General features: G+C 59.1%; 2 protein-coding genes across 2 annotated transcripts; both read right to left on the bottom strand.

Annotated features, from left to right (window-relative positions):
* Positions 1-403: 403 nt before the first annotated feature.
* On the bottom strand, positions 404-3208 carry LOC115281920 (keratin, type I cytoskeletal 16). Its single transcript, XM_029927637.1, has 8 exons — positions 2678-3208; positions 2150-2232; positions 1871-2027; positions 1615-1776; positions 1391-1516; positions 871-1091; positions 735-781; positions 404-623 (listed from the first exon to the last, which is right to left on the bottom strand). Exons 1-8 carry the CDS (start codon positions 3206-3208, stop codon positions 520-522), a joined length of 1431 nt encoding a protein of 476 aa, XP_029783497.1. The 3' UTR covers positions 404-519.
* A 7018-nt stretch (positions 3209-10226) lies between these two features.
* On the bottom strand, positions 10227-15375 carry LOC115281924 (keratin, type I cytoskeletal 17). Its single transcript, XM_029927641.1, has 8 exons — positions 14895-15375; positions 13720-13802; positions 13187-13343; positions 12436-12597; positions 11719-11844; positions 11406-11626; positions 11275-11300; positions 10227-10444 (listed from the first exon to the last, which is right to left on the bottom strand). Exons 1-8 carry the CDS (start codon positions 15324-15326, stop codon positions 10350-10352), a joined length of 1302 nt encoding a protein of 433 aa, XP_029783501.1. The 5' UTR covers positions 15327-15375; the 3' UTR covers positions 10227-10349.
* Positions 15376-15978: the final 603 nt, after the last annotated feature.

The following is a 15978-nucleotide window of genomic DNA, read 5'->3' on the forward strand; positions in this document are numbered from 1 at the left end:
AAAAAAAAAAAAGCAAGGCCTTCATAACCAGACAGAAGGGCTTGAACCATAATCACGCGCCTCTTAGGATCTGCATGACTTTACGCAACTTTCTTAACCCCTCTGAATAGCAGAGCTGTCTCCGTTCTAAACCCGGCCTCACCACACTCACCACACAGGGTGACTGTGAAACATGGGGACTCCTTCCCCTCCTGTGTTCCACCTCCCACGCCCACGCTACCAGGGAAGGGAGAATCTCCCAGAAAGACCCTACCAGCATTACTGAGCTTTGCTGTTTCCTGGACCTGTCTGGCTGTGAGGTCCCAGAAGTTCTCGGGGAGACACCTTCAGCCCCCTCCCGTTTGTTCAAGAACAGAGACCACACAGGTTTGCATCAACCAGAAAGTCAGCTTTATTAGCCCATCACCAGCAGAGAGGGAGGGGAGACAGCTGGGGACGGCGCCGGGAGGACAGGGCCCTGGCCCAGACCTTCAGGAGCTTGGGGCCGGCGGACTGGCAGGAGACTCTGGAAGAGGCACCTCAGTGCTTGGAACTCTGGCTTTGGCTAAAGCTAGATGAGCCCTGCTCCTTGAGGATGGGCCGGGTCTGGTGGCCGGAGGAGGACGATGAGGAGGAGGAGAAGACTGTGGGGGAGAGGCAAGAGGGTGAGAAAGGCTCTGGGAGCTAAGAGGCCCCACACAGGGAGAAGGGAGGGCTGGGGGCTCAGGGGCGCCCAGGAGCCTCAGGGGCCTTACCGTTGTGGGAGGAATAGGACTGGCCGGACGTTTGCTGGGAGGGGAGGCTGCGGGGAGAAAAGGCAGTTAGACGTGCTGGGCGCAGCAGGGCTGCAGAGTCTGTGGGCAGGACTGGGAAGGAGGGCAGCACACTCACTGGGCATCCTCGCCCTCCAGCAGGCGGCGGTAGGTGGCGATCTCCTGCTCCAGCCGCGTCTTCACATCCAGCAGGATCTTGTATTCCTGGTTCTGCTGCTCCATCTCGCAGCGCAGCTGGGCCAGCTGCTCCTCCACGTTGCCGATCAGGTCTTGGATCTGGGCCAGCTGCATGCAGTAACGGCCTTTGGTCTCCTCCAGGCTGTTCTCCAGGGATGCTTTCTGTGAGTGGAGGAAAGAGAAAGAGTTAACAGATGTGTCATTACCTCCCGCTCTGGCCCAGGGATGTTGCCTGAGAGGTACATGGATTTTGCTTCCAGCTGGGCTACTGATGGGCCAGACAACATGGAGAAAAGTCATTCCGTTGTTCTGGGCCTTAATCTCTGTGTCTTTATAATGGGTACAATGATCCCTCGATCCCACTCCTGGGAAAAGACAGGCAGGGCTGTATTGTGGCAATGTTGAGTTGCTGGTGGCATTATTGGTGATTTGGGGACTGTGGCTAGGCGGGTCCTTCATACCATGCTGAGCTGGGACTGCAGTTCAATCTCCAGGCCCTGGAGTACCCTCCGGAGCTCGGTCACCTCGGTGCGGCCACTCTGCACCAATTCACTGTTTGAGGCCACTTCTTTGTTCAGCTCCTCGGTCTGAGATCAGAAAGAAGGGCAGGTGTGAGGCAATCTAGAGGTGTCCCCCCCGCCCCCTGCTGCAAAGTCCTGCAGGAGGCCTGAGCACCGAGCCCCACCTTGCTCAGGAACCAGGCCTCTGCATCTCTGCGGTTCTTCTCCGCCATCTGCTCGTACTGATCCCGCATCTCGTTCAGGATACGGCTCAGGTCCACGCCGGGGGCAGCGTCCATCTCCACACTGACGTCCCCACCAGTCTGACCCCGCAGGGCAAGCATCTCCTGGGAAGGGATGGAGGGAGGTGGTCAGCTCAGGCTGCACCCCTCCCTGGCCCCTGAACCAGCCTCCCGCTGCCAACCCCAGCAGCGACCTCACCTCCTCATGGTTCTTCTTCAGGAAGGCCAGCTCCTCCTTCAGCCCTTCGATCTGCATCTCCAGGTCGGTCCTGGCCAGGGTCAGCTCGTCCAGCACCCTACGCAGGCCGTTGATGTCGGCCTCCACACTCTGGCGCAGGGCCAGCTCATGCTCGTACCTGGCAGGACAGAGGTCGGGGCATCAGGTCCATCTGCGAGCCTTCTGAGGCTCAAGTTCAACAGACCCACCCCTCGCCCCTTCCCTTTCCACCACCCTCCGCCCACCGCAGCGGTTGCTCACTTGGTCCTAAAGTCATCTGCTGCCAGCCTGGCATTGTCAATCTGCAGAATGGGCTGAGCATTCTCGACGGTGGCCGCGATGATCTACAAAGAAGGTAAAGGCACAGGCCTCGTTAGCCCAGACCCCGCTGCTCAGGGGTGAAGAGCAGACAGGGGAGAATGGGGTGTCCCCAAACTTGAGGGTCACCTGGCTGGCATGTCAGGCCCTACACGCCCCTAGCCAGCCTGGGTGTCTTTTGCTGCCAGCTCAGGGTGTGTGGAGGGATGCTCCCCAGGCTCCTACCACCCCATCCTCCACCCCAGGCTAAGGGAAACTGAGGGAGCAACACAAAGAACACTTGCAGGAAATAAGAGAGCCAGGGCTCCAGCCACAGCTCAGACAGCTAGACGCTGAAAAGGGACCCTCTGCCACCAATTCTGAGTGGCCTCTGGCTATTCCCCCAAGGTGGGCCGCAGTCTCCCAGTTTGTAAAATAAAGATGCTAGAAAGTGGTTTTCTAAGGGCCACTGAGCCCGCCTGGCCCGCGCACCTTGTTCCTCAGGTCCTCGATGGTCTTGAAGTAGGGGGTGTAGTCCTTGACCTCGCTGGGCCTCTGCCTTTGGTACCAGTCGTGGATCTTCACCTCCAGGTCGGCGTTGGCCTCCTCCAGGGCGCGCACCTTGTCCAGGTAGGAGGCCAGCCGGTCGTTGAGGTTCTGCATGGTGATCTTCTCATTGCCGGCGAGGAGGCCGCCATCACCACCACCAAAGCCAGCGCCAAAGCCAGCGCCAAAGCCACCTCCGAAGCCTCCACCAAGGCCAACACCGTAGCCTCCCCCGAAGCCGCTACCCAGGGCCCCACCAAAGCTGCTACTGCTGCTGAAGCCGCCATAGCCGCCCCCCAGGCCGCAGGCGCCCCCGGAAGAGTAGCGGGAGGAGGAGACCGACAGGCCCCCGTAGGCGCTGGGGGCCCGGCAGGACCCTCCAGCCAGGACGGAGGACATGCGGCTGGAGCCGCCCCCGATACCGCAGGCGCCCTTCATGGAGCTGGAGGAGGTGAACTGGCGGCTGCAGGTGGTCATGGTGCAGGAGGGAAGTGAGCGAGTGAGTAGGCAAGCAGAGCGGAGAGAAAGGTGCTCAGGAAGGCTGGGAGGATGCTGGGGCTGCTCAAACCCCAGGAACCTTTATATGCACCGGGGGAGGCGGGGCCTCCGGACTGCTGACTGAGGGTTCCCCTGCGGATTTCATCACGCCAGGTCCCGTCTGACTCCCCACTCCGGATCAGGCTTATTCAGCCCGGGATCGACTCACTTTGCTGGGTGCTGCTCGGAGTTCCCACCCAGCTCCGGGGGTGTGGGGCCGAGAGAAAAACTCACAAACGCCAGTTGGCCATGACTCAGGCTGGGCGGCAGGAACCCGGCTCTTGTTCCTGGAGCCTAAGGGGCCAGCGGGGCCTTGGCACAGGCAGTTTTGTGGCTGCTGCGTCCCCAGGCGGTGAGTCAGCCCGTGGAGGACTCCCTGCCCCACGGTGACAGCCTTGGCTGAGAAAGGCCTCACCGGTGCCGGCCTGGGGCTGCCTCAGGATGTGCGGTGGGGATCCTGCCTGCCCAGCTCGGACAAGGAGAGCTGGGTTCATGGTCTAACTCTGGTTTGTTCTCTGGGTGACCTGAGCCCCTTGTCTCCCCTCTCTGGGCCTCTCTTTCCCCTCAGTAAAGTGACAAGGCTGGACTGGATGATCGTGAAGTCTTTTCTAGTTCTAAAATTTCTTGGGGCATTTGGGTTCTAAAATTTCTTGGGGCACCTGGGTGGCTCAGTCGGTTAAGCATCCGACTTCGGCTCAGGTCATGATCTCCCAGTCTATGGGTTCAAGCCCCGCATCAGACACTATGCTAACATCTCATAGCTCAGAGTTTGCTTTGGAATCTGTGTTTCCCTCTCCCTCTGCCCCTCCCCTGCTTGCCTCTCTGTCTCTCTCAAAAATAAATAAACATTTTTTTAAAGTTTTTAATTCTCTGACTCTCTTTCCCTTATTGGATCTGATCCCAGTGTCAGAGGCTGCCTTTGAGCCCCCAGGGTACCCTAGGACCCACAGGTACCATTGAGCCAGGCGGGTGTCGGAATCTCACTCTGCCCCTTATAAGCTATGCAGCATAAGTCATCCTTTAGCCCCCTGGGTCTCAGTTTTCTCATCTGTAAAAGGGGAGGACACGCCACAGAGGGACATGCACACAGGACCCCACTGGCCACTCCCCAATGGTGGCCCTGCCCCTCAGTTCCCCATCCCTCCTTTGCAGCCAGCTGCCCCCTCACTTGCCTCCTCACACCAGCCTCTGCCCTCTGACACCTCCCTCCCACAACCTCGCCCTCTCCTATTTACCCCAACACACCCACCCTTTGAGGAGCCCACCCCCAATGCATTGCTCTACCTAGTCATGGACAGCCATCATGAGACGTGGTGGGAGGGAGTCCCCGTCCTGCCACGAGTGCCATGTGTGACCCCTGACCCCACCAGGGGCCTCTGAGTCCCCACATTGCACCCAGGGCTCCGTTCCCAGCATTTTTCTTTCAAGTGTCATAGACTGCAGGCTGAGGTAGGCAGCTTCCTTCATTCAGTTGAGGAGAGGGGGAAGGTGACCTCTCTGGTCACATCTGCCATGCTCAGGCATTGTATGGAGTGCCCTACATGTGCCACACAGTTTGTGAGAGGCAATATTCCTGCTACAGGTTCACAGACGAGGGAGCTGGTAGGTTAAGTGGACTTCCCAAGACCCCAGTCAACAGGGATCTGAGGTTTGAACCCCTACCTGTCTGCTCGCCCAGTCTGAGCCCTTCCCCCGTCCTGAGCTACCCTCTCTGTGCATCTCCAATGTGCATTACTGTCTTGAATTCACCTTGCGAAGTGGGGAGGAAAGAGGGAGACCCAGAGGGGGGGAGGGATTCTCCCAAAGTCACTCGGCTTTAAGTGACTCGTAAACCCAGGCTCAGGGCATCTCCGCTCACCCATGATGCCTTGCAGGCTGGGACCAGGTATGTCCATTCTCATCTACCTCCCCACGATGCCTGGAATGAGCTCTGCCCGCAATGGGTATGACCTTGGCCTGAGGGCTAGAGGCAGCACTGGGGGGCTCTAAACCCAAAAGCTGAGGATTCCTCAGGGTACTCTGGGGGGTGACGCACAGAACGGGCCACTGTCCTTGCTCCAGGAGAGGGCTCGCCTCGGCCTGAGCGCTGCCAGGTGATATTACCGGAACCTGGGGACAGGAAATTCTGTCTCAGCACAACCAGCACTTTGCTACTGCCATATGGCGCCCCATCAGTCACTCGGCTTGTAGGAACAGGGCCCAGACGTCTGAGCAGAGCTGGCACCAACACACACCTTCAGGGCCAGGCCTGGGAGACAGAACCCAATGATCCTGCTCCCTTCTCCCAGGGCCAAACATGGGCAAAGTGCGTCCTGGAATTTGGACGAAAACCTTGCCATCTTAGGTGTCAAGACGGGCTTGGAGTTCGGGTCCAACCGCAGACTCATTACCCTCAGAACTAAAAATGACTCTGAAGGGTGCCTGGGTGGTTTAGTTGGTTGAGTGTCCAACTCTTGTCAGCTCAGGTCATGATCCCGAGGTTGTGGGATCAAACCCCGTGTCAGTTGTGTGTGGAACCTGCTTAAGATTCTCTCTCTCAAAAAAAAAAAATCTCTCTCTTGCAGCAACATAGATAAACCTAGAGAACATTATGCTGATAAGTCAGACTGAGAAAGAAAAACAAGGTTCTTTCTCTCTCTCTTTCCCTCTGCCCCTCTTCCCTGTTCACACTTTCTCCCTCTTTAAAAAAATAAATAAAAATGACCTTTGAGGCCACCAAAGACCACCAAGCCCTAAGCAGAGAGAGACTTGTCCCAGGTTAAACAGAAGCAGAAACTTGAACCCTGCGTCAGCACTGTTCCTGAGGTTCGCACGGACTCTCCCTGTGGTCTCTGGGACCTCCTCCCTCTCTGCCTCAGCTCACCCTCCACCACCCTCCCTTCTTTTTTTATGTTTATTTATTTTTGAGAAAGAGAGAGAGAGCACAAGTTGGGTGAGGGACAGAGAGAGAGGGAGACCCAGAATCTGAAGCAGGCTCCAGCTGTCATCACAGAGCCTGATGAGGGGCTTGAACTCATGAACCATAAGATCATGACCCGATCTGAAGCTGAAGGCTTAACTGACTGAGCCACGCAGGCGCCCCCATCTCCCTCCCTTCTAATTGGATCCCTGCCCCTACCACCATTCCTAGAGTCGGTGTGCGATCGCGCATGAGCCCAGCACGGATGGTTGGGGATCTACAAGAAGTTACCACCCAACCCATCAAACCACCCAGTCAATGCCGCAGACCAAGCATCCACGGTGTGCCCAGCACCGGCACCCGGGGCATGGGGGCTGGGGAAGGTGATGACACAGTTTCTGACCTTGGAACCTATCGTTTGGTCCTGGGGAGAGAATTAAGGCCGGGATTACAGCACTGCATGGCGGGAAACCCTGGGGCGCTTGGCCCACGGGATGCAGGGTAAGCATTACCCACACTAAGCCTCAGCAATAAAGGAAGGGGTATCGGGAGAGGCTCCAGCCAGATCCCAGAAGATCTGATTTGGCAGAGAAGGAGCAAGGGGTGCATTTCTTCCACCCCAGCAAGGCAAACCTACCCAAGGTTGCCGAGAGCCGGGATCAGTAGGTCTGTGGGCACAGAGCACAGACTCCCACCAAACTGGCACCTCTCCAGGCCATGGGCTTCTTCCCCCACCCAGGCCTCTTTCTTCTCTCCTTCACCTGCCCCATCTCAGGTAGGATGAGGTCATCTCATACTGGAATTGGCCAGGAAATACCATTAGCCAATGCATGCCTCAACTTGCAGCGATTCCCCAACCTGACTGATCACCAGGGTCCCCGTATAGATTCCTGACTCTGCTCTGACCCACTGGATCAGCATCGCCCAGGACAAGCCTGATCGTGGCGACGTTTTACAGGCTCATAGGCAGTTCTGGTGACCAGCCAGGCTGGGAAGCAGGAGATGGCCTGGGGGAGGAAGGGAAGGTGAGGAGGGCCCTCAGGAGACTGAGGGGAGATCAGGGGCTGCTGCAGGGCTCCTAGCCCCTCCATGGCAGCAGCCGAAACCACAGGCTTCAGGGCAGAGTGAAGAGGAGATCCCCAGTGAGCCAGGACAGCAGCGTGCAGTCAGGCAAGCAGGTCCCAGATCTGTGCTGGGCACTCAAATAAAAGGAACAGACAACCCCAACACCGTGCGGTCAGGCTGTGATGGGGTGCAAGGGGCCTGCAGGGAGGGGGCAGCCCCCCAGGGAGTGAGCACATGTCTCCAGTACAGGCTCTGTCCCCTCCACTGCTCCAGGATCTGGATGAATCTGTGACAGCCAGATGGTAGGTGATCCTCCCACCCCCACCCGGTGTTCCAGGGGCCCCTTCCCAGGGTGGGGGCCATCACGGCCTGTCCCCTGGTCTGCACAACCAAGGGACCCTCAGGACACCATGTGGCTAGATCAAGCTCTGGTACAGCCTCGGCTCGGAACCGCCCAGCCTCCGTTCCCTCTGCTCCCCTCAACCTCGCCCCAACCCACACCGCGAATGGACTGAAGGAGTATTGTCAGCCCCAGCGCTGCGCCCTGCCCACCAGCCCTAAACCGGAGCCCTCCAGGGTCCCTCCAGGCCAGGCCATGTGTCTCCTCCTTCCCCCAGGCCCTGGGCAGAAGAGGCACAGAGTGACAACCGCGCCAGTGTTCATGCCACATTGTCTCCTTGCAAAAAGCACTGCCAGGTCATACTTTCGGGGTGTGGGCGTGGCCGAGGAGGAGTCACAGAGGCTGGCTACTGCTGTCTCTGGCCTGGGCCTGGATACCAGCCCATCATGTGCGTCTATCACATGAGGGTGGGTAAGGCGACACCGAGGGTGGTTACAGACCGGTTCACTGGTAGGGAGTGAAATACTTCCTGCCGGGGGCAGGGGTGTCAGGGGCGGGGAGGATGAACTGTGGAGTAAGGGGCCGCCCAGTCCATCCACAGGCCCATGTCCCCAGCAGCCTGGGTTGGCTTGGGAGGTGCCTAGACAAAAAAGTCCAACCACCAAAATCCCCCAGGTCTCAGCTCCCAGTCACTCCCTCCTGTGGCTCTGCCTGCCCAGGCGTGGGCTAAGCACGCCAGGACCTGTCTGGGCCCAGGACCACCCCCTAGGGACCCCCACCCCCAGCAGGCAGCCACTGCCCTCCCGGTCCAGCTCTCCACACTCGGCTTCTCTCCACTCTGGTCTCCCGAGCCACCCACCCACTCACTTCGTGGGCAGGGTCTTTCTTCCCAGCAGAGGGGCACAATCCAGGGCTATCTCTGTCCCCACCCCACGGTGACCCCCTCCTCAATCACCCCAACAGTAGGGATGGGCCCCCATGATCTGCAGAATCTAAGAAGCTGGGGCGGGGCAGGGGGTGGGGCCCCTCTTCCCAGCAAAACCCGGACAAGACAGGAGCTGAGTCACTGCTCCTTGGAGCCTCAGTGTCCCTATCCACACAATGGGGCGCCTCTTCCCGATCCTCCCTGCTTCCTGGGACTGCCGTTCGGATAAATGAGATCACCGTCCACATGAGCCGTCCTCAACCCGGGGCTGGTTCTTCTGGTTGTGGCTGGACGTGGGGAGGGGCCTGGTGGGCACAGGGCCTCCCCTGCCCTCCATCGTCATTGCTGCTCAGGCACCTGGGAGACATCAGCCTCTGGGGGAGTGGAGTCTGCGCTCCCAGCCTGCTCTGGTCCCAGCTCTGGACTCCAGCCAGTAGTCCCTGCCTTGGCTAGGAACTCACTGTCCTTAGCGCCCGCAGGATCAGGGCCCGAAGGACCACTAGTTGAGGCTACTCCCTCTCCTCAGTGACCACAGCCTCTGAGATCCAGAGAAGACCTGGTGCCTTCCGAAGTCTCACCGCCACCTGCTCACCTCGTAGACCATGCTCTTCCCACCGCCCTGTGCACTCCTCCCTGGCATCCACAAGTCAGGGGCTCTAGCTGCTCCTACCCAGGCCCCACCTACAGTGTCCAGACACTAGGAGGGCATTGGAAAGGCCCTGGTCTGATTCTGCAGCAGCAGACAGTCCTGTCAGTGAACTGAGGTGAGGGCGCCCGTCCTCTCATTAACCCCTTCAATCCCATCTCATTTCCTGAAGAAAACCAGGAAGGCCTACCCTACCCAGTGGTTTCCAGATTTACTCAAAGGAAGACTTCCGGGCGGCGGGGCTCCTCCCCAAATGGCTCATGGTCTGCCACCAGAATGAAAGCCCAGAAGACGCAGTCCCCCCTCACCCCCACCGCCAGGCTGCCAGGGAGGGCGGTGCACTATCCCCGGACCCCATCCTGAGCAGCAGCTGACCATTTGAGGAAACATCCCTGAGAGAGGCCCACCCTTTCTCCTACACCTGCCTGGGGCCCTCCGCCTTCTCTAGAAGCATAGACTACAGTTCGTGTTCCTGGGGTGAGGCCATAGGAATCCCCCAGGGTGCCTACAACCCCTTTTGGGGGTTTCCTGAGACTCACAAGGGAACATGTGCCCTAACCACCCAGTCTGCTTCCCCTACCTTCCCTAGGTTCCAGCCTTTTCCAGGAAGATCCTGATTCCTGACCTCCCCAGCCCTGTCCCCCTCTTGGAGAAGGGCATGTCCCACGGGACCTTGGGAGCAATTGACTGGATGCGTCATCCTTTAGGACTCCGGCTCCCACCTGACATCTCCTCAGCCATTTATGGATGAGAAAATGAAGTTCAGTGAGGCAAAGCCACTGCCCAAGAGCACGGACCTACGTATAGGGCAAGAGGAGGCCACTAAGACCTCCCCAGGTATGCTGGCCCAAGCCTGGGTCTGGCACTCCCTGGACCACCCTCGAAGGATCACTGACACTTCAGAGATGCAAAGCGCACTGCCCTCCAGCTCTGCCCAGACCTACTCTTTACCCTGATTCTAGACAACACTTTACCTCCAAGTCAACAACAGTTGGTGTCCACAGTCTCTTCCCCCAGTTCCCCCATTGCTCACGAGGGCCCACCTTGGTGGCCACAGTCAGGACGCATTCCATATGAGTCAACAAGCTTTATTGGTCAGGCAAGGGGTTATGGGAAAGGGACTAAGCCAGGAGCTGAGGTCGAGGAATCCAGAGCCTACAAGGTCAGTGGGGGAGCCTGGGAGGCTGGCCAGGAGGAGCAGAGTTCTCAGCGGGTGGTCTGGTGGACCTGCTCGCGGGAGGAGATGACCTTGCCATCCTGGACCTCTTCCACGATGGTGCGCACCTGGCGTGTGGTCACGGCTGCAGGAGACAGACACTCGGAGGTGGGCAGGGGCTGAGAAACCCTGGCTCAGCCCCTAGTCCCCTGAGTGGAGCTAGCTCTCCCCGCCACAGCCCTTTGCTGTCCCTGTCTCTGCTCACCTCTCACATCCAGACATGCATCCCTCCAGCTCTTGTGACTCCCTGTCCCATTCCTTCCCTGTGCTAGTGCCCCTGTATGAGTCCAGCCTCCCAGATGGGAGGTTTGATCCTGACCCACTGTGTCCTTCTGCAAGACTGGGCGTTACCCAGTGGGGTCTATCGCCATTTCTCTGCAGCCTCCAGGGCATGGACTTTGCTCCCTCATCATCTTTGCTCCTTCATCACCAGACTGGGATCTCCAAAACAAGAACCAGGTCCACATCACCCCCATTAGACTAGATACCCAAATCGAGGATCTTATCTTCCCCATCACACTGGGATCTAGAGGGCAAGGACCATGTCCCCTTTCTCCCTTCAGACTACAGATCCCAGAGTCAGGACTGCTCATCTGTAGGGTCTCAAGAACAAAGACCATGAGATTGTCCCTAATCTCCCCCATCAGAGGAGAGTCTCCAGGGCTAGGACCATGTCTCCCCCAATCAAACTAGGATCTCTAGAGTAAGGACCATCTCTCTGCCCTGCACCCATCAGACTAGTATCTCCCTCATCTGATTCCCTTTAGCATCAACCCTGAGCCCTAACAATCCCTTCCTCCCCACCCCGCTGAGGATCAGCCATCATTTCCTGGAGCTCTTGGGGACCCTCCCCAGCAATGAGCAGATGAGCTGTGTGCCCCGTGTATCCCCACCCTCAGCTACCAAGATCCTTACGTTCTTTGGGCTTGTACAGAGTCAGGCTGGAAAAAAAAAAAAAAGAGAGAGAGAGAGAGAGGAGATTAGATTTGGGTCTGAGAGCTCCACCCCCACTCCAGGCCCCCAGCGTGGCTCCTGCCCCCACTCACTGGGCATCCTCGCCCTCCAGCAGGCGGCGGTAGGTGGCGATCTCCTGCTCCAGCCGCGTCTTCACATCCAGCAGGATCTTGTATTCCTGGTTCTGCTGCTCCATCTCGCAGCGCAGCTGGGCCAGCTGCTCCTCCACGCTGCCGATCAGCCCTTGGATCTGGGCCAGCTGCACGCAGTAGCGGTTCTCTGTCTCAGCCAGGCTGCCTTCCAGGGATGCTTTCTGCAGGAGGACGGGAGGATTGGGGGTCAGCAAGGGTGGTCCGTGCCCCCTCCGGGGTCCCGGGCACACCCCAGGCCCGGCAGCTCCCCTACCATGCTGAGTTGGGACTGCAGCTCGATCTCCAAGGCCTGCACCGTGCGCCGGAGCTCCGAGATCTCGCTCTTGCCGCTCTGCACCAGCTCGCTGTTGGTGGCCACCTCGCGGTTCAGCTCCTCTGTCTGCAGACAGGACACAGTATAGTGCAGCGTGAGCTTGGGATCCCTTCTCCAAGTCAGACGACACCCATGGCCTCCATACGCTCAGCCCAGGGCCCATTCTGAGCCCAAACAGGCACCTGGGGCTCTCCCCACTCCCCGTAACCCACCGACCATGGTCACCTTCCTGATCTCCCCTGGGCCTCTCAGCCTCCTCCCAAACCTAACTGTGGGAGCAGTGCCTTCTCGCCAGCATCCCACTTTCCAAAGCCCAGGAAACTTTGAAATGACATGAAGCTTTATCTTTACTGCCCCCAAGTAGAAGGCAGGAGCATAGGCAACCTGAGGACCAGCCAGGACAGAAATCAGTCCCCTGATGCCATTTCCTGACCTCTTAGGGAGCCGGAAGCCCCAGGGTCTGTACCCTATGGCTTTATTCCCAGTTTTAGCCAAGCTCCTGGCCCGTTGATGCAATGGGTGACCCTGATCCCGTGGGGTCCATGTGGCTCACTGATGATAGGGCACCCCCCAGATGACAGGTACCGGGCATCAGTCAGGATTCAGTCCTTGCCCCCCATCCGCTGGGAGTGGCCTCTGACCCGCAGCAGCCCCCACCTTGCTGAAGAACCAGTCCTCCGCGTCCTTGCGGTTCTTCTCTGCCATCTTCTCGTACTGATCGCGCATCTCAGACAGGATGCGGCTCAGGTCCACGCCAGGGGCGGCGTCCATCTCCACGTTGATCTCACCACCCACCTGGCCTCGCAGGGCATTCATCTCCTGTGGGGGAGGGGGTGGGGGTGGGGGTGTGGGCACGCAGACTTGTCCTGCTCTCTTACTCTCCAGATCCCTCCCAAGGAGCCCTCCTTCATTCTGCCTAACCTCTACCCCCTGCCCCTCCTCTTGACTCTTGTTCACCTGCTCTGCATGAGCTCTGCCTCCACCATCAGACTGGAAGTTCCCTGAGGACAGGTTCTATGTTTCCCCCATTAGACTGAGGGCTCTCCAAAGATAAAATCTAATTCTTAGGCCTGTACACCTAAAACATCCCCTTTAACTCCCAAACTTCCACATAGGGTCCAGGTTCACGGGTTTGGGCTGGAACAAGGAGACCTCCTCGCTGACCCCTTGTCCTCTTGAGGGAGGCCAGGATGGGCAGAAGATGCCTATGCAGACCCTAGGAGAGTCCCCAGATTCAGGGAAACAAGGTGGTACATGAAAGGGACTACCCTGCGTGGGGATCAGGGCCCCACAAACAGGGCTGTAAGCACATCTGCTCTGTGCTCTTCCCACGGTCCCAGCCTTGGCACAGCCCCAGAGCCCCCCACCCCCTCTACAGCTTTTTTGACCTGCTGCCCCTCCACCTCACCTCCTCGTGGTTCTTCCGCAGGTAGGCCAGCTCCTCCTTGAGGTTCTCGATCTGCATCTCCAGGTCGGCTCTGGCCAGGGTCAGCTCGTCCAGCACCCTGCGCAGGCCGTTGGTGTCGGCCTCCACGCTCACCCTCAAGGCCTGCTCTGTCTCAAACCTGCAGAAGGAACCAGAGACTTCGTCCCGATGCTCGGACATGCAGGTCCAGGTCCTGGCCAGCATCTGGCCTCTGCTTGTGAGGGATGATGGAGGTGGGGGAATGGAGTGGAAGCAAAATGCAGCCCCAGGGCCCTGGCACTGTGCAGGGCAAAGCCCCACCCCCATCGGGCTTCCAAGCTTCTCTCTTCTCTCCCTCCTGCCTCCCCTCCCTCTCTCTGCCTAAGCCCAGTGACCTTGAGAATTTGGGCATTTGCCACATCCATGACTAAGAGGCGGACTCTCCCACCCCCAGCTCTGGTCCTTGCTACAGCAACTGTGGCCCTGGGGTGGGGAAGGGGCCCCCAGTTCCTCCCAGTGCACAGGCTGGTGCTCACTTGGTGCGGAAGTCATCAGCAGCTAGGCGAGCATTGTCAATCTGCAGCAGGATGTTGGCATTGTCCACAGTAGCCGTGAGGATCTGGGGAGATGGGAAGTGGAAAGGTGGTTGGGAGGGAGTAGCTCAGCCCACACCAGGGTTATGAGATGGATTTTCCTGCCTGGAGGCCAGGATGTGGCTACCTTCTCTGGGAAGGCTTCCTTCCTGCCCAGCCCCTCACCTTTACCAGGCAGTAATTGTTGGCAGAGGCGGGGCCAGCAGGAGTCTGATGCACTGAAACCTGCCTCCTCTCCCCCATCCTAGACGCCTCTCCCCACACAGACCCCCATGCCAGGCTCTGCCTTCAATGAGAGCAGGCAGCCAGCTGGGAGTGCCCAGCTGGGAAGAGAAGAATGGGGGGGGGGGGGCCAAGGGCAGAAGTTGTCCCAGAATCCCAGGCAGAACAACGGATGTGAACAATACCCTCATTTTACATCTGAGGACATGGTGCCCCTGAGATGCTCCCCCAAAATGGGCCCTCCAGGAGCTCTCAACAAAAAGTAGTTCCAGACTGGAAGCCATGACCCCTGCTGGGCCCTAACCCCAGACTCCAGCAGGCAGCTCTGCCCTTGGACTTCTGCTGAACCTCACCCTTGAGGGGATAGTGGGAGGGATGGGGAAGCCAGAAAAATCTCCAAATAAGCCACATAGAGGATTTCCTGAGGTCCCGCCCACTATCTCCACCTTCCCCTCCCAGCAGGTGCCATCAGAAACTCACTAGACCCCTTGCCCCAATATCACCCCAAATCCCCCTCTTGCTTCAAGAAGAGAGATACCCAGTATCTGGCAGCCCGTGGGCACAGCCTCTATGTGCATCCACTCATCTTGCCCTACAATTATGTAAAGTGGTGGCAACAAGCTCTGTGAGGAGGAAACTGAGGCTCAAAGGAGCTCCATGAGGCTTGCTGGTCCCTGGCCCAGGCTGCTGCCACCCCCTTAGAGGGGAATGTGGGCCACACAGTGGCTCCAGGTTAGGCTCCAAGAGGCCAAGCCACAGCCAAGCTGTCCTTGGCTCCCTGAGAGCCTGTGGCAGCCCCCCAGGCTGACTCCAAGCCATGGTCAAGGGTAGGAGACAAGAGGAGAAGTCACGCCCCCCCCCCCCCCCACAGGCCCTGTGCCACCAGCAGGCCCTACCTTGTTCTTCAGGTCCTCGATGGTCTGGTAGTAGTGGCTGTAGTCGCGGGCGGGCCCCGGAGCCTGCTTCTGGTACCAGTCACGGATCTTCACCTCCAGCTCAGTGTTGGCCTCCTCCAGGGCACGCACCTTGTCCAGGTACGAGGCCAGCCGGTCGTTGAGGTTCTGCATGGTGGCCTTCTCTCCGCCAGCCAGCAGCCCATCAACGGCCCCAAAGCTGCCCCCATAGCCACCGCCAGAGCCGAAGCTGTAGCAGCTAGAATAGGTGCTGCCCCCAAGGGCACTGGCCAGGCCCCCCGCAGACCCCAGCCTGCAGGAGCCGGCGCCCAGGCCTCCAGACAGCCGGCACGAGGTGCGGGACGAGCCGCCCCCCAGGCCAGAGGAGCCCTTGATGGAGCTGGAGGAGGTGAACTGGCGGATGGTGGTGGTCATGGTGGCGGCAGCGGGCGGCAGGCAGGCACAGAGCAAGAGGGCGAGAGAGGAGAGAGGTCCGGGGTGCGTGTGGCTGCCGGGACTTGCCCGCCGCCTTTATAGGCCGACAAGTGGGCGTAGCGATTACAACAGGCTCGCTCCTCTGTTTCCATTCCCCTGAGCTTTCATCACTGCTGGCTACCTGCCAGCTCCCAGGTGGCTGCCGGCCCCCCTCCCCTCCCACCATCGGGACTTCGCTTCCCTTCTCTGAACCCCCGTGCTGGGCGTCTGCATGCGCAAGTGCGTGTCTCTGGTCTCAGGCCTGTCACCTGTGATTCAGGCAGGCCCTCCAGCTATGCTTTCCCATGACCTAATACGGAGAAGAGGAGAAACAGGACGTCACCGTTCCCGGGCCCTCCCAGACAGCTGCCACCCCAGCCCAGCCCACCGGGGCCCCTGTGTCTGGTAGGGAAACCGGTTAGGGAAGCTGGCAGCCCCCAGCCTGAGGCTGGTCGCCACACACAGTCCTGGCCCTGGCCTGGGGCTGGGGAGACGGTGAGGACCAGGACCCTGTCCCACCTTGGGCCCTGGACCTAAGCCCTCCAGGCTCCCCACGCCACACAGCAACACTCAGACTACCACCTCATTTTACAGATAAGGAAACTGGGAGTTC

The sequence above is a fragment of the Suricata suricatta genome, chromosome 17 (assembly GCF_006229205.1).
Source record: "Suricata suricatta isolate VVHF042 chromosome 17, meerkat_22Aug2017_6uvM2_HiC, whole genome shotgun sequence".
NCBI classification, from domain to species: Eukaryota; Metazoa; Chordata; class Mammalia; order Carnivora; family Herpestidae; genus Suricata; species Suricata suricatta.

What these genes read in the sequence shown, in the direction of transcription:
- LOC115281920 (XM_029927637.1), bottom strand. Translation starts at nt 3,208, where the DNA reads ATGACCACCTGCAGCCGCCAGTTCACCTCCTCCAGCTCCATGAAGGGC. An exon ending in TCGAGGACCTGAGGAACAAG is followed by an intron (nt 2,233 to 2,677) that starts GTGCGCGGGCCA and finishes CCTTCTTTGTAG; the next exon opens with ATCATCGCGGCCACCGTCGA. An exon ending in TGCAGTCCCAGCTCAGCATG is followed by an intron (nt 1,092 to 1,390) that starts GTATGAAGGACC and finishes CTCCACTCACAG; the next exon opens with AAAGCATCCCTGGAGAACAG.
- LOC115281924 (XM_029927641.1), bottom strand. Translation starts at nt 15,326, where the DNA reads ATGACCACCACCATCCGCCAGTTCACCTCCTCCAGCTCCATCAAGGGC. An exon ending in TCGAGGACCTGAAGAACAAG is followed by an intron (nt 13,803 to 14,894) that starts GTAGGGCCTGCT and finishes CCATCTCCCCAG; the next exon opens with ATCCTCACGGCTACTGTGGA. An exon ending in TGCGGAAGAACCACGAGGAG is followed by an intron (nt 12,598 to 13,186) that starts GTGAGGTGGAGG and finishes CCTCCCCCACAG; the next exon opens with GAGATGAATGCCCTGCGAGG.